The 17416-nt window shown below is 37.2% G+C and overlaps 1 protein-coding gene across 1 annotated transcript in view; it reads left to right on the top strand.

Moving 5' to 3' along the window:
• The first annotated feature begins 11005 nt into the window (after positions 1-11005).
• The window catches only part of pkn2b (protein kinase N2b), a 50368-nt gene continuing 43957 nt past the window's right edge, over positions 11006-17416 (top strand). The window contains exon 1 of the mRNA XM_007238941.4: positions 11006-11769. Within this exon, the coding sequence (XP_007239003.3) occupies positions 11749-11769 (21 nt within the window). The 5' untranslated portion in view covers positions 11006-11748. The remainder of the gene's footprint in view (positions 11770-17416) is intronic.

Below are 17416 nucleotides of genomic sequence, written 5' to 3' on the forward strand. Positions count from 1 at the left end.
AAACTAGTTAGTTATTTTGATGTTAAAAAAAAGGACTGGCAAAAAAAGGCTTCCAAACAAAACCTGTGGAATTGAAGGCAGATACCCTGCTGTAGTATAACAGGGCTTCTCTGTTTTTTGACAGAAAAAAAAAACGTTTTCTGGTGGCAAGGGAGACGAAAAAAATGTCAGTTTTTTGCATTGTTGTTTGTTGCCATTTTTTGTTTTTCAGACTTAACTTTTACAGTCGTTTGACCATTTTTTACAAATTGTTTTCATCTAAATGAACAGGTTTTAATGGATTGAACCCACAACTCCAGTCCTTTGAAGATATTTTGTACACCTTATTAAGAGGTGCAAAACAAAAAAAATTGAATTGTATGTAATTGTTCTCTGTTTTTTTGCAGGAATAATCCTCTGAAGAGCTGGGTTTGATTTTATTTCACACATCTATATCTTACATACTTATATAAAGAGAGGGTCATTGAATTTCCAACACTGGCAACAGTCCCTGCTGTAAATATTCAGCGCTGTTTGCTATTCCAGCCTGGCCTTGTGTGCAGGTGTGTGTGCAGGTGTGTGTGTGAGTGTGTGAGGTGGCTCAGGTGACGCCTGTGTGAACTAGAACTCATGAATGTCGCAGCGTCTCGAGCCGAACAGCGACCCACGCACTGCTTTATAAACATGACCGCTGCCATCTGCTGCAGACGGGCAGAGAGAGAGAGAGAGAGAGAGAGAGAGAGACAGTAATTTATCAGTCAGTTTTTAAACTCTACGCAAATGTCTCAGACTGAATCCAGTCACGTACAGAACTCTCTGCAGAACAACGGCGAGGTGGAGGAATCATGTTAACCCAGCGTACATTTATATTCATGATCACACTCTCTGCAAATACTAAACTAAATATCAGAATAAAATGTTGTTTCTAACATAAAGCATTTTATCTCTGAAACTTTATTTTATATGAGCCCATATAAATGTATTTTTGCCCCTACCTTCACTATATATTTTTATTGTATGCTTCTTGTGAGTTTGTGAATGGTGAAGTGTGTGAGTTCCAGTATTTCAGGGCGCACTCATGTCTATGTTACCTCCTGGCTGTCTCCTTTAAAGTTACATTATTAAATTCAGATTTGCTGGAATTAATAGACACAGTCTGATTATCGGTTCTCATGAAATTTAATCAGAACTAATTAATCTAACAGTACTATTTGTTGATACCTGCCTTAAACTACCTTTACACTGTTTAAATATACACTCGACAGATAGATAGATAGATAGATAGATAGATAGATAGATAGATAGATAGATAGATAGATAGATAGATAGATAGATAGATAGATAGATAGATAGATAGATAGATAGATGATAAAACCCGCATCAAATTTTACTGTGGGTATAGAAGTGTTTGTCTTGGAATACTGTGTTCTTTTTTCCACCATGCATACCGCTCTCCAAATAACTCAATTTTAGATTCATCAGTCCACAGCACTTTATTCCAAAATGATTGTCTAAAATGATTGAATGCTTGTGTAAATGTGCTTTAGCTTTAGCATACCTCAAGCAACTCTGTTTGTGGCGTGTGCTCAGAACAGGCTTCTTCTGCATTACTCTCCCATACAGCCTCTCCTTGTGTAAAGTGCGCTGAATAGTTGAACGATGCACAGTATCTCCATCTGCAGCAAGATGATGTTTTAGGTCTTTGGAGCTGATCTGTGGGTTGACTATGACTGTTCTCACCATCCTTCTCCTCTGCTTATCTGAGATTTTTCTTGTTCTGCCACTTCGGGTCTGCCTGTGGTTCTTCTATTCCCTCACTCTGTTCCTCACAGTGGAAACTGATTGAGCTGAAATCTCTGAGAGAGCTTTTTGTATCCTTCCTCTAAACTGTGATGTTGAACAATCTTTGTTTTCAGGTTATTTGAGAGTTGTTTTGAGGCTCCCATGTTGGCACTTTTCAGAGAAGATGCAAAGAAGAGGAAAATATGCAAATGGCCATCTAAACCTTTTCTAACAATTTAATTAACCTGTGGATGTAGGTCAAAGTGTTTCTGCCAAATATGCTTCTGCCTTAGACTTCTATGTCTTCTATTGCTTATGTGCCTCATTATTTGTAAGTCGCTTTGAATAAAAGCGTCTGCTAAATGCACTGTAATGTAATGTAATGTGAAAAGTCGCCTAAAAAAATATACTTCAAAGAAGAATAGATAACCAAAAAATTCTATTTGTACTTCATTAGTTGACACCTCTGACCTCAGACATGAGGTCTATGTGTGTCTTTGACAGGTGAACCTGAACTAGTTTTACCTAATTTATGCATACTGGTGGTGAGAGAGGATTTACTGGGCTGTAATTGTTTCCAGTCCAGGTTTCCAGTCTGATGAATATGGATGGAGGGCAGCTGTCAGGGCCTGTTAAACCTGACGCTGCTGGCTTACAGTGTTTTTTAATAACCACAGAGCTGGTGCTGGAGATTAAACCGGGAACACTGCCGACATCAGACTTCTGAATGTGTAAAGAACTGGACACCCAGAAAAGGTCAAAGGCAAACGAGCAGGGGAGCGTGATTATAGTTATTATAATGACTTCTCTCTCTTTCTCTTCTTTACTTTTGGTGGTTTGGTAGATTTTTGTCTCCCCCACCTGGTAAAAACACTGAATTTCTGCTAACAACATTTCAAAACTACAGTAACAGAAATATATATATTATAGATGGGGCACCTGACTGTTATCACTGATCTGGATTTTCTTTGAGTTTCTGATGAGTAAAGATGGACAGAGGACAAAACAGTGTTCCTCAAAAAATGATGAGAAGGGGTTTGCATATTTCTCCATATATAGCTTACAGTACCATTAAATTAGTCAAGGAATTGGGGTTTCAGTGTGTAAAGGTAAGAGCACAAGCCTAAGCTGAATCCAAAAGCTCTACTAACCATCACTGATCATCAGTAAATTTTATATTTCATTTGGAAATCAAGGTACCAGAGTCTGGAGGAAGAGTGGAGAGATACACAGTCCAAACTGCTGCTTGAGGTCTAGTGTGAAGTTTCCACCAATCAGTGATGGTTTGGAGAGACATGTCATCTGCTGGTGTTGATCCACTGTGTTTTATTATCAAGTCTAAAGTCAGTGCAGTTTTGTTTTCCTGGAAAATCTTGCCGCACTTCATGCTTCCCTCTGCTGACAACGTTTATGCAGATGCGGATTTCATTTTCCAGCAGGACTTGGCACACTGCCCACACTGCTAAAGGTACCAATTGGTCTTATATAATATTCTAATTTTCTGAGACACTGATTTTTGGGTTTTCATTGGTTTTCAAGTCATAATCATAAATAAATGCTTAAAATAGATCACACTGTGTGTAATACATCTATGTAATATGTGAGTTTCACATTTTGAACTGAATTACTGGACTAAAGTACGTTTTCAATTATATTCAAATTTTTTGAGATGCACTAGTACAGGGGTGTCCAAAATACGGCCCGCAGGCCATTTGCAGCCCGTTTCCTTTTTTGGAGCGGCCCGCGAGGTATTTTAGAAATAGAATGAAAGTTGGCCCGCTGTTAAGCAGGTTTTTATAATGTGTTTGAATGCTAGATGTCAGAAACGGGCCAAAGAGTCTAAAAGCGGAGAGGGTGCTCATTTCTAGCGCAGAAAAACGGGCCAAAGAGTCTAAAAGCGGAGAGGGTGCTCATTTCTAGCGCAGAAAAATGGGCCAAAGAGCTAAAAGCGGAGAGAGTGCGCATTTCTAGCGCAGAAAAACGGGGCAAAAGAGTCTAAAAGTGGAGAAGGTGCGCATTTGTAGCGCAGAAAAATGGGCCAAAGAGTCTAAAAGCAGAGAGAGTGCGCATCTCTAGCGCAGAAAAAGGGCAAAGAGTCTAAAAGTTGCCGTAATTAAGGAGTTTAATATTAAGAGACATCATGAAATGAAACATCAATTTGAAAAATCTTAGTTTACACAACACTGTCAAAGATAAAGATAGTAAGTCAAGTAAAATGGTGTGTAAATGAAATAATCAGGAAAAATGTATTATTTAAAGTGGTATATTTCATTATTTGTTTTATTACAGAGTCTGTCCCGTGACTTCAAATATATTTCTCCTTCTGGCCCCCAACAAAAAAGTTTGGACACCCCTGCACTGGTAGAAACAGCACAATTATCTGTACTGTAATATTACTCCTCTGCCACTAGAGGGCGATCAGTGCACATAATGAAGAGAGTGAGTGACGCAGCCACTGTAATTAATGTTTTCCTGTAGTGAAAACTAGTACTGAAACCTGACATTTATTAAGGCTCACAGGTATAATTATTATATGCTGAGATTTCTCTAAATGTATAAATGTATGGCCAGGAACACCCTCACCCAGAATAACCAGCTCAGATTCAACCTAGCTTGAGGAAGTGGTGTGATCACCTGTGTTACAGGTAACAGGTAGACACAGACTGTCAGTCAAACAGTCAGCTGATCATGAGTAACTGATACTGGTGAAACTGTGTGTGTGTGTATGTGTGTGTGCGTGTGTGTGTGTGTGTGTGTGTGTGTGTGTGTCTATCTTGGACACACCTTCTAATTCAGTGTTTCTTTTTCTGTGTAACAAAAACTAGTACATACACAACTAGACTATAAAGGAACACATAAGGAATCATGTAGAAACTCAGGCTGTGTTCACATTACCATGCTGAAGTGACTCAAATCTGATTTTTTGCTCAATGTGGATTTTTTCAAGGCTGTGTAAACATGCCAAATCCTATACAATTTTTTTTTGTTAAAATCAGATCTGAGCCACTTTCATATGTGGTCCTAAATCGGATGCGTATCAGATCCATGGACATGCGATGTGAGTGTAAACGGTCAAATTAATATTGATATTCATGCATTGTGTTGTTGCATTTACGCATGCTCTACGTGCTTCTCTCTCGTACCCACACACCAATCTCTTGGTGCAGCTGTGCAGCTACAGCTGCAAAAAACAGCAAAAGCAAACCGCCTGGCCTTTTTTTACCCCCTTGACCTGAGCATGAACTTCAGACCAGCTGTTTACTCTTCACTCCAGCAAAAGATGCTCCACATATGTGCTGTTAATGCATGTATTTTCCTTTCTAAGATGTTTTTATGTTTATACACGTATCAATGTGCGCATGTGAGGAGTTTCAGGGACAGATTTGTTTACATTACACACAGATACAGGTCTCCATCAAGATAAATCTGAGCAAAGTGGCTTGTAATGTGAACATAGCCCCCTAAAGTGTTAAACAAACCAAAATATTCTGTGCAGCTTTTAGGTGGGATCTTATCTGGAGTGCTGCTGTCTGGGTTGATAACCTTATCCTGTGCACCAGAGGTAACTATCACTCTTCCTTTGCTGGGGTGGTCCTAATGAGAGCCAGTTTCATCATAAAGCTTTTGACGGTCTTGGCGACTGCACTTAAAGATACTTTCAAAGTTGTTGTTTTTTTTCTGATTGACTGACCTTCATTTCTTAAAGTATTTTTCTTTTATTTACTTTTATTTTCTTTTTATTACTTTAGTATTAATGTACAATGCAGAACTTTTTAAAAATAATGAAAAAACACTGAAATTAAGGTGTGTCCAAACCTTTTACTCATATTGTATATGTACTCATACACACACACATAAACACAAAACACAGAGCCTTCAGCATAACATTAACAACACCTGTTAAAACAGCTCAAAGCCCTGCAGGAAAGGACTCCACAAGACCTCTGACAATGTTCTGTGGTAACTGGCACTGATACATTAGCAGCATAGCTTTTAAGTCCTATAATTTGTGATTGGACGAGGCCTTCATGCGCATTAGTGAGCTTTGGGTGCCCATGCTTCTCTAACCCAGCTGTGTTTCCTTGTAGCATTTAGTTTTTGCTTGTTTTTTTTCTTGTTTCTTGGAGTTTAAAAGCAATGTTTTAAGAAACTAAGGAGGAACATAAAAAAATACATGTATAAAATTTACTGCAATAAAATTAAATATCAAAACTGCACAAAATAAATAAGGCCACAAAATTAGAAGTTTCACTTATCTGCATAACTCTGCATTCAGAGTACATTAGTTAGAAACTCTCTTTTTTCCCAATATAAAAGACGAGTACAAAATCAGATGAGCATTAACTTCTATTTTTAAAAAATGTTTTTATTTTTATTTTTTATAAGACGTCCGCAACCCCGTTTAGGGTCCCGACCCACCATTTAAGAATTGCTGATATAGACTGTAAATATAGTGCCTGTTACTGCACACCTTGATATTGCTTAAATCTGTGTGTGTTTGCGTGTGTGTGTGTGAGTGAGAGAGAGAGAGAGAGAGAGAGAGAGAGAGAGAGAGAGAGAGAGAGAGAGAGAGAGAGAGAGAGAGAATGATGACACATAGGCCAGGTTTATCCTCACCACTCAGGTGTAACAGGTAACAGGTTTCGGCTGTGTGCTGCATGCTGTGTCATGTACTCTCTTTCTCACACACACACACACACACACACACACACACACACACACACACACACACACACACATACAGTCACAGAGTTCTCTCACAACTGTCAGTGTAACTTCCACCCTAAACCTGCTTTCACAGTAACACAGGTGCAGGCAGAAGTGACTAATGTTCTCTCCACACCTGAGAGTACTGGCCAGCACCTGACTGTTCTAATATAACTGTATTCAGATACTAAAATATTGTTTCTTTTAATTTCGAGAGTATTAAAAAAAATTGTTTTTGTTGAAATAACTCTCTATCCAGAAAAAGTTTTTTTTTTTACTATGTTGAAGCATTGCTGTAAGGATTTGATTGTATCCTGAGTCCCTCATCCCATCTAAAAACTTTGGATGAAACACACCACTATTTCAGAGAACACTGCTTTACAGCTCAATACTGGGGGATTTATACCCTTCTATAATCAGTCCACTGCTGTCATTAGACATGGTGCAAATATATTTATGCTTTTTTTTATCAGCTCCAGAGAGTCCTATTCTATTGGCAGCACTTTTCTACAGGCACTAGATGAGCTGTGTCACTTGGCAATGAAAAAGCTGAATTCTGTATTCACTAGACATACAATGACATGCGAAAAATCATGGGAGAAAAAATAGTACTGTGTCCAATGTCTTTTGGCATGTCCCATGGAAGCTAAAGAACACTGCACTGACCTGTGGGGTATGTGGGCGAAGTCTCCTGCATTGAATGTGGATGTGATTTCTGCCTGCTGTTGGTCACCATCGTTTCCAACCTCTGCACTGTCCACTGTGCCTTACAATAACCAAACTCACAAGATAACACCTTACAAGCCGTCCCTTGAGGAAACACTTCTTGATCAATTTACATCAGAGGCAAAATACTAGAGACCCAAATTAAAGTAAAAGTACAGTGCTCTTTTAAAAAAGTGACCTGAGTAGAAGTTATTTAGAAGTGTTCTTTAAGCTCCACAGTTAAGTGGAGGTAGTAACGGATTCAACATTTTTGTACTTAAGTATTGCATAAGTAATTTACAGTAAAATGTAGTACTAAAGAACTGAAAGCAAAAGTACAGTACTGTGTTATGTAGAGATTACAGAAGCAGTGGAAAGTTCTCTTGGTTTTCTCAGTGATGAGCAGCTTCAGTGACAGTGCAGAACCTCTACCACTCTGGTTTTAGTGATAATGTGGGTTTAGAATGATTCCTAACATTTTTATAACTGTAACGTATAACAATGCAGCTCATACAAAATATCAAAGTAAAAGTGTTAAAACTTTTTCAAAATATGTAGTGAAAAAAAGAGGAAGTAAGAGAAAATATATAATACATCAGTAGATACAGATACAGCATTTTAGTATTTAAGTACAGTAGTGAAGTAAAAATAATATTACAGTAGATACAGATACAACATTTTAGTACTTAAGTACAGCAGTGAAGTAAAAGTAATACTCCACTAGGTACAGATACAAAACTTTAGTACTTAAGTACAGTAGTGAAGTAAAAATAATACTCCAGTAGAGACAGATACAGCATTTTAGTACTTAAGTACTGTAGTGAAGTAAAAATAATACTCCATTAGATACAGATACAGCATTTTAGTACTTAAGTACAGTAGTGAAGAAAAAATAATACTGTAGTAGATACAGATACAGCATTTTAGTATTTAAGTACAGTAGCGAAGTTTAAATAATACTCCAGTATACACCGATACAGCATCTTAGTATTTAAATACAGTAGTGATACATAATACTCCAGTAGATTCAGACACAGTATTTTAGTGCTTAAGTACAGTAGTGAAGTAAAAATAATACTCCAGTAGATACAGATACACTATTTTAGTACTTAAGTACAGTAGTGAAGTAAAAATAATATTCCAGTAAATACAGATACAGCATTTTAGTACTTAAGTACAGTAGTGAAGTAAAATTAATACTCCAGTAGATACAGATACAGCATTTTAGTACTTAAGAACATTAGTGAGGTAAAAAAATAATACTCCAGTAGATACAGATACATCATTACTTTGCTACCATACATCTCTGATTTACATGCTGCTGTTCCATGATGTTTGGCATGTGTGTTTATAATACAGAACAAATATCAAACACCATGGTGATCTACATACAACCTCAGTAAACATTCAGAAGCGAGCAGTGCCATTTCCACATTGGGAATAATGTCCAGAGAATTCGGCCGTGCGCATTTTTATAACCTATTAGATGAAAGCCGCAGAAGATTATCACGTCTGATAGAGCAACACGCGGTCTAACACAGGAAGACCAATTGTTACCACAGGAAGTCTCTGGCTTTCAGCTTCCTTTAGAGCTACTGAGTAACAGTGGCCGGTGTGTTAAGCAGGGTTTCAGTCGCGGGTTCAGAGCGTCTGGAGCCAAACCAGAAAACCGCAGACAGACTCAGCTTAAAGAAAATAAATAAGATAAACAGGAGCGATGAGCCACTACTATACAGCAGCTCGCCACAGATCCCAACTGAAGTCTGAATAAACAGATGTGGATGTTAAACTAGCTCTGACATACAACCCTAAATCTGGAAATGTTGGGATAGTATGGAAAATACAATAAAAAGTCAATAAAAAGTTAAACATTACCTTTTACTTGTATTTGAATGCACACAGTCTAAACTAATATATTTCATGTGTTTCTGCTCAACTTCATTTCATTCATTAATAAACATCTATTCCTGCATTTCAGGCCTGCAAAACATTCCAGAACACTTTGTAACAGGGGCAAATAAATATGTGATTTCACTTCTCTACAATATAGAGTTACTATATTCACTAATACCACTTACAACTTTACTGTACACAACACAAGCCTTATGTTCACCATGTCCAAAGGCTCTGCCCACTTCTCTACAATACAAAATTACTATATTCTAACATAATATACTGTAATTTAATTGTAATTCGAGCTGTTGATAAGCTTGTGAGTTCTGTACTCAGTCAAACACAAGGCCACACGTTAGTTCCTGCCTGTCATGCAGAATGAAGCGACCACTGATACTGTACATGCAAATTTTTTACACATTCACCTTCACTCCTGTATAAAGGTAGCATTGTCCACACCTGCATCAAAGCTTTTGTCTGTTAGTTTCACACACACTTCATCATGACGTGTCATATGTGTTATTTAACTACAGTAATCTAAATATTTGTGTAGGATGCTAATACTCCACCGTGTGATCTGTTTCTGACTGCAGTGTAGGATTACAGCCCTGCTTACTTACAGCTCTGAATCTTTACTCATCAGCAGCTCCAGCACACTTACAGTGTATGAGTTAAAATAATAATAGGAGCTGGATTGCTGCAGTCGCGACTCCGCGGTGGCCTTCTCGAGTGTCATGGTCAGAATAGTTCATTTACAGATGCTATCAAATTACCATCAAGCATTAGAGTGAGAGGATGGCAGGGCTTTGTCTTCTTGGTGGTCTGCAGTCCTTCATGAGGACCCTTTCCACAGGGTCCAGCTCAGCTTGTGTACGTACATGGGTCATTGTCAGAATACGAAAAATATTTACTTTTTTGGTTCTTTTGACTATTCATTTAATTTTGAAAATGTCAGACTACACAGAAATCATATTTTTCAACTTTATCACTTTTTTGTCCTGTCCTGTCATGCATGCACAGGGGGGGGACAATGACAGTGTGGCCAATTTTATAGAAAATTGGCATTTGATAGAGTTGCAGACATGTTGAATTGTTCATACTGACAGTTCGTGTTCTGTTTAAAAAATAATTTTAGATGTTCTAAAATAATTGTAACTATGGTGATATTGTACAGTGACAGGGTGGACAGTTTACGCTTTACCTCTTTACCTTTAGCTAAGTATAGAGGCAATATGAGAAATATTACGTGAATTAATATTATTTATAGCTATAGCTAATATACAGCAGCAGCAGCAAATAATAATAATAATAATAATATCGAAATAAATATATATCCATAATAAATATCCAAATAAATATCCAAATAAGCAAATTAATAAGCAAAACTGAATAACAAGAACAAAATAGTAAAAAAAATATTAAACATATAATAATTATAAACTATTTATATAGGATAAAAACTGTTAAGAATTAAAATAATTAAATTTAAGAATGATAATACTGTATACTTATAAGAAACATAAACACATGTAATACATTTATATAAATAACAAAAAAATTACAAATTAAAATAATAAGAATTAGAAAGACATGTCAGTTCAAAGTAAGATCAAACAGTAAAAAAATTTTATACACTCCACATTTCACTTCCAAATTAATTATCTTTATCTTAAATAGTGTTAAACAGTTATACATAGTATTAGTAATAAGTATAAATTATTTAATTTAGAAAATGTGAAGGATGAAGTGTAATGTGATCAGAGTGTCTAAACTTTTGCCTGCATATTAATCACAGACAGGTGTGAATAGCAGTGCTGAGAACAGTGCGTGTCTGTGTGTGTGCTGGGACAGAACAGGACAGGGCTGCTGAAGGTCGCTGTAGTAGCAGTAGTGTAGCAGCAGCAGTAATAGTGAGAGGGAGAGGGGTGCACTATTTTCGTCCTGCCCCGCCAACAACTGCACCCCCAGGCAGCACACACGCGGGTCACGTGACCCAGCCGCCCGGAGCCAGCGGAGGAGCAGCAGCAGCAGCAGCGCGAGCGCAGGCAGGACAGCCCGACCGTTAAAAATACAAACATTTAAATTTAAAAATTAAAATAACGGCCGTGGCTCTGCGCTCGAGTTTCTCCTTCAGCTTTCTGGGTTCTTCAGTAGGATTTTTCTGTTTGTTTCACTCGAGTTTTCCTCAAACTGGAAGAACTGACAAACTAACTTTAATCCAGGCGCCGTCATGGATCCCGGGGAGTTCAGCCCGAGCGATGGGAACGTCTTGGAGCGGATTTCGGACTGATTTTAGGTCAATGTAAAGTTTAAGGGACTGTCTACAGACATAGTTCAGCTTCAGCTGGATCCTCTGAAGGCTTTTAATGAACTGTTTCTGGATAAACAGGACAGCTGTCGAGAGGAGAATATTGGGAACAGTGGGAGAAGTGGTGGAGTCCACTTCGCCTCCTCCTGGCTCTGCTTTCCCGATGTTTTACCGTTTCCTTTCGGGATAAAAAAACGCAAACCTTTGTTGGAAGTGTGCAGTTTTCTCTTCAGATGCTTTACTGACTGGTTTCACTGGGAATAAAGAGATATAACACCAGGAAAAGAGCTGGAGTTGGACTGGAGCAGTGCAGCCCCTGTTCGCTCTCCCGAGTTTGATTCAAAAGTTAGTTAGCAGTTAGCTAAGGGGGCAAGATGGCGGCCGATTCCGTTCAGGTAAAACTTAATTAATTTCTTCTTTTTTTTGTCCATATCTTGTTGTCTTTAACAGCGTATGCTAACGCTTAAACGTCTGTCCTTGTCAAATTACTGTCTTAAGCATCCTAGAGTGTTGTTTGGGGTCTTATAAACCCCTCTAGAGAGCTTTAGCTAGCTTTCCAGTTGGCTGCTAAAGGGTTAACTGGCCCAGAGGAGCCGAGGCCTAGCCTGAAATCATTAACTAGCACAACTGTTGCTTCACTATCAGCAGTGTATGCTGTCTAAAACTGAGGATTATAGCTTTTTCTTCTCCATTTTGAAAGTGTTAATGATTAACAGAGAAAAATAATCTTGGTTAAGGGTGCACCAGCTAAGAAAGTGCAAGGCTTCGTGTGAAAGAATGAGAAACCAATACAGTAACAGTTGACCCACTGACAGATATACAGCTCTGGAAAAAATTAAGAGACCACTTCAGCTTCAGTTTCTCTGATTTTGCTATTTATAGGTATATGTTTAAATAAAATGAACATTGTTGTTTTATTCTATAAACTAAACAATAATATTGTCATTTAGAGCATTTATTTTTAGAAAATGAGAAATGGCTGAAATAATCAAAACATGCAGAGCTTTCAAACCTCAAATAATGCAAAGAAAACATGTTCATATTCATAAAGTTTTAGGAGTTCAGAAATCAATATTTGGTGGAATAACCCTGGGTTTTAATCACAGTTTCATTCATTTTGGCATGTTCTCCTCCACCACTCTTACACACTGCTTTTGGATAACTTAATGCCACTCCTGGTGCAAATATTGAAGCAGTAGTTCAATTTGGTTTGGCTTGTGATCATTCATCTTCCTCTTGATTATATTCCAGAGGTTTTCTATATAGCTAGCTAGCTAGCTAGTTGCTGGCTGGGCAATATGGTAAAATAGATATTATACCAAATTTCACACAATCACAATGTGCATGATGCACACACACACACACACACACACATATATAGCCTTATTTTTCATTATCTCTAAATGCATCAATAGAGGAATATTCTGAAAAACTTCTATTTAAAGCTACACACAGTTCTATGTTACTTTGGTTAAAATTCAAATTTTTTTTAGTATGTAATGAAAAATGCTGTTGGTCTGTTTTTTTTTTTTTTCTTTAAAATTTAGGTAAGAACTTGTCAATACTGGCGATAGGATATTTATCACAATATAAGGGTTATGTTTTATTATTATGATATTACAAAACTGTAAGGCTAATTTCTAGTAAAAAGTTTATAATATAAAAGCACACCTGATATTTATTATGATATTTATAAAATATTATTAAAAGAAACATTTACTTTTTATCCTGACACGAAAATGGACTCTAATGACAAAGTACAACACTGCTATCTAGGTGTAGATGGAACAAAACGCAAAATTAACCACTGATTGCCACCGTTCTTTACATCTAAATAAAAAAATAATGATTAAAAATCTATTAATTTTTTACACCCTTAATTGTGATGTATTGTGATATTTATTACTATTAAAAACTATAGGGATTTTCCAGAAGTCAATGACCCAACTTGTAACTATTAATATGGCACTCATTTAATGTTTCAGTTAAATAAATTATATAGGGCAGATAAAATCTGCTTCTGGTCCATGTCATGAAAAATAAAATGTATGAAAATGTATTAAACAGCATTGACAGTTTTAAAAATTTAGTTTGACATTGTACAAAACATAATGCTTACATTTTATATTGAAGTCTACTTTATTGGAGTGAGCTTTTTTCGTTTCAGGGTTTTCCTTTTGACAGAGTTAGAGTCATGGCTCCAATACTGTCACACCCATAGGCTTACTGGCTGATTCTTTAGGTCTGAGGTAATGTCAGAAACAAATAAACCAGCCCAGGCTTTCACAACACACAGTATAGACTGATGGTCCTGTTGTGAGTCTAAGTCAACCCATATGTTTTTATTACAGATCTTTTACATTACAAAAAATAATAATCATACAATTTGTAACTGATTACAGGCACATAATATTTTGTAACTTAGTTTCTGCCAAACAGTATTAATATGGCTGAGCGGCAAATTTGGACCGTCCTGCCCTTTAGGAGGATTGAAGAATGGAGGATTAATGAAGAGTGGTAGTGTAACCAACTGGAGGGGGATCTTATGTGTTGGCAGTTTGTGTTGTAAATGTTCAGATGGCCTCCTGAGGGCCAGGGGTAGGGGAAAAACTCTAGTCAAAATCTATTATTAGCATCATATCCTGTACCATAGCAGACTGGCAACTCCCTTGTAAACCAACTTAGTGCTGGACAGTGTTCGAATACATATGAGGGAATCGGTTCCATGGAAAACTGAGTCATTTGTTTGACTTGATCTGTGTATAACTGAGCAGTGAGCACTTCCAATTTTTCTAATTTCTTTGTGTAAAGTGTAAATAATTTATATTTTTTACACTGTGCCATGGAAGTGAATTATTTGCTTGGAAGTGAATTATTGGGATTTATTTGGCATTTGTCTAGGATATAGTGTTGTAAGACCATCTTGTGGTTCTTCAGACCAGCCTATAATTGTGCTGTGGTTTAGGGCATGACTTAAACTGTAATAATAATCCTTTTAACCCTCCTGTTATGCTAATTTCAGGTTTACAAGTTTTGTGTTCCCATGCAAGAATGACGATATGTTATAGTTTATTATAAATTCATATTAGTACATATATTATCATCTAATGTCATCTAATGTTTTGATTGTTCTTTATTTAACATTTTAACAATTTCTCATTGCTATTTTGGTCTGTAGGCCTCTAACCTAACATTTTTGATAAAAAAGTTTATAATATGTAGGTTGGAGGCAGCGGCTATGAACTTGCTTATTGGGTACTAAATAGTGGCTATGGTCTCCCAGGTGCTTACTTAGATGTGTTAGGTGGCTGTTATGGTGTTGATAGGTGGTTGCTGTAGAACCATCTGGTTAAGTGTCTATAGCTACTAGTTTATTTGTATCATCTGCTCTCATTAGGGCTGAATATGGTATATAAGTTTTTTTGCGGGCCTTATTCATTTAGCAAATTTTTAACTATTGCGTCCAGGTCCAAAACTACAGTTGAAAAATATTTATAACATTCCAGGAGACATCCCAACAAAGCACGAGATGACCTAAATAAAATATTTATACAGCCCAATATTCCTTTCATGCAGAGTAGCAAATTTTTAAACAAAATGCTCAAAAAATTAAGCTTGTGTGTTTATTTGCGCTTTGTGGACAATGTCAGGGATATGCGCTATTTACATGACAACTTGAAACACTCTTGTTGATTAAAGCTCATAATTATCAGATCAGAATTAAAGTGCGTTTTTAGAAATTTGTCTGCATTTGAAATACTAAAGGTAATTGTATTCCAAATAGTCTTTTATATTGTTGTGCTCAAAAACAGTTTTTTTTTTGTTAAATATTGTTTGTCAGCAATTCCCTTTGTTGCCTTAGTTTAAAAGCTTTGCAAATTGTTAACTCTGTCTAAAAGTGGAGTGTAAACTGGTCATTAACAACTTACGAGCACTTTTGACTGGGATGAATTGAAAAGCTCCTGTCATTTGTGTGGTTTGGGCGGGAATAATGGCCGTGTTTGGGTGCAGGCTCCTCCCCTGCCTAATTGCAGTGCAGCTGAACTGAAACTCAGTGGGTTAACTGATACTCCAGGCCTGGGTGTTCAGAGGAGCTCTGATACCATGGCTCAGACTGTGGTGAAGGACCGGTATCCCCTTCAGAGCTGCTCTTATCAGATCTTCTGTGGTACTGAAGGAGTGAGGCTCACTGGTGCAGAGTGACCTCAGTCAGCCTCAGGGTGGGAAGTTATTATAGCTCTCGTGAATCATACAGCCATGGAGGAGGAAAAGGACTGATGCAGGACTTAGGAAATTAATTGTTAATTAATTTCTTGTTTCTCAAAAAGATGAGATTACAGTGTGTGTGGCCTTAAAGAGCAAGAACTGTGAAAATACTGGAAAATATGTCTGTTAAATCTGGTAGCTGGTTGTGTATTCTTTAGATAGTGTGTGGTTTTACATACAAATATTGTCTGCTTGCCATTAAATCTCAAAACAAAACAAAAAATTCTCAGCATAGCGTACATTTAGTTCACATTGGGTGACATCAGCTTGAACTGAGGTCCTGGCTAAAAACTGTGAACCCGCCCTGTGTGAATATAATGCATTCATATTGGCCTTTCTCATTTAGCCATAGTACAAACATTCATCAGTTAAAGATGAAGTTTTTTTTAAATCTCAGAAGTTTCAGTGAAGGTGAATGAAGGCCATCTTGTAGACGCTGATTCCTTTCCTGATTTTACACTATTACAGAGACATTCCAGAGTACTCCGGTTAAGAGTATATATACACTGATGGACATCACCCTAGGACTGATGAGGTGAAAGAACGCCGTCTACCCACCCAGAGAGGGCAAGGCCAGTGTGGCAGTGCTTTAGACCATTCTCTATTTTTTATTAGATTATCAGACCTTACTCTGATCTAAGAAATTTGAATATTTAAGTGATTTACATTACAGCTTGAATAAGCTGATAACAGCAGCAATATTTTATAATGAACTATTTTTTAATCCAATTCAAAAGTTTGCTGATAAAAAGTTCTAAATCGATCAACGTGTTCACCTTCACTTTTAGCTAGAGAACTGTTATTCAAAACTGACCATGGCACACTGCCTTGCACATTTCTAACCAATGTGTACCATAACCAGACCATGCTAAGACTGAAAAATTACCCACAATCCCTTCTTTTAGTGATTCAGAGAAGAGAACACGCCATGATGGTACCAACCTGCTAGCAGTTTCATTTAACATGGCTCACGTCAATATGATCATTAACAGCTCTCCTAGAGATGTTAGTTAATGCTGTGTTGTTTGGGTGGAGTCTTTTACTAAAATGACCCACCCATGATTACTCCACAGTGGTTAGCAGCCACTCCTCCAGAACCCTAAAGAAGCGTGTAAAAATGCGGGAAGGTATACTAGTATTGGTCTTATAGGGTGGTCTCTCTGGAGTTCTGGCAGTTGCACTTATGTCTAAATCAAATGCTGTTAGTAATCATTAAGGCTTATGTAAATGTTTTGGCTTGCTGCAGGAATCCTGTAGTTTGTGAAAGGTCCCCTGCAGATCTCTTGCGCCACTGACGTAGGTATTTAAGGCTGGCCAGTGTGACAACAACTTTAATGTCACTAAACATTTCAAGGTTCTCTGTTTTCTTTAGGCTGGCAAAAAGTGGATTTACAGGTGCAAACCGAATGCAACCACAGCATCATTGCGAGATTTCTGCAGAACATGGTTATTCATTATCTATTCATAAGCACTATGTGCAGTTAAAATGCTTTATGCTTTTTTTTTCAGTAGAGCACTGTCATACAATTTTCAGTTTTTTTCCCCCAAAGATTAAGCTATTAGATGTGTTTACATCTCAAACCTTATGTTTTGTAACTTATCCAAAACTTGATGGAGTAGGATATATAATAATGTTCCTGGAAAGGCAGAAGAAACATTATAAAAGCTCCACAGCATGAATCTGTTTGGCATTTTGGAGTGGTGAATGACTGGACAGTCATTTATTAACATGACATGTAGTTTAATTTTAGATAGTTTATGGCATATTTTTAAAAG

The sequence above is a fragment of the Astyanax mexicanus genome, chromosome 5, assembly GCF_023375975.1.
Source record: "Astyanax mexicanus isolate ESR-SI-001 chromosome 5, AstMex3_surface, whole genome shotgun sequence".
In the NCBI taxonomy this organism is placed as follows: Eukaryota; Metazoa; Chordata; class Actinopteri; order Characiformes; family Acestrorhamphidae; genus Astyanax; species Astyanax mexicanus.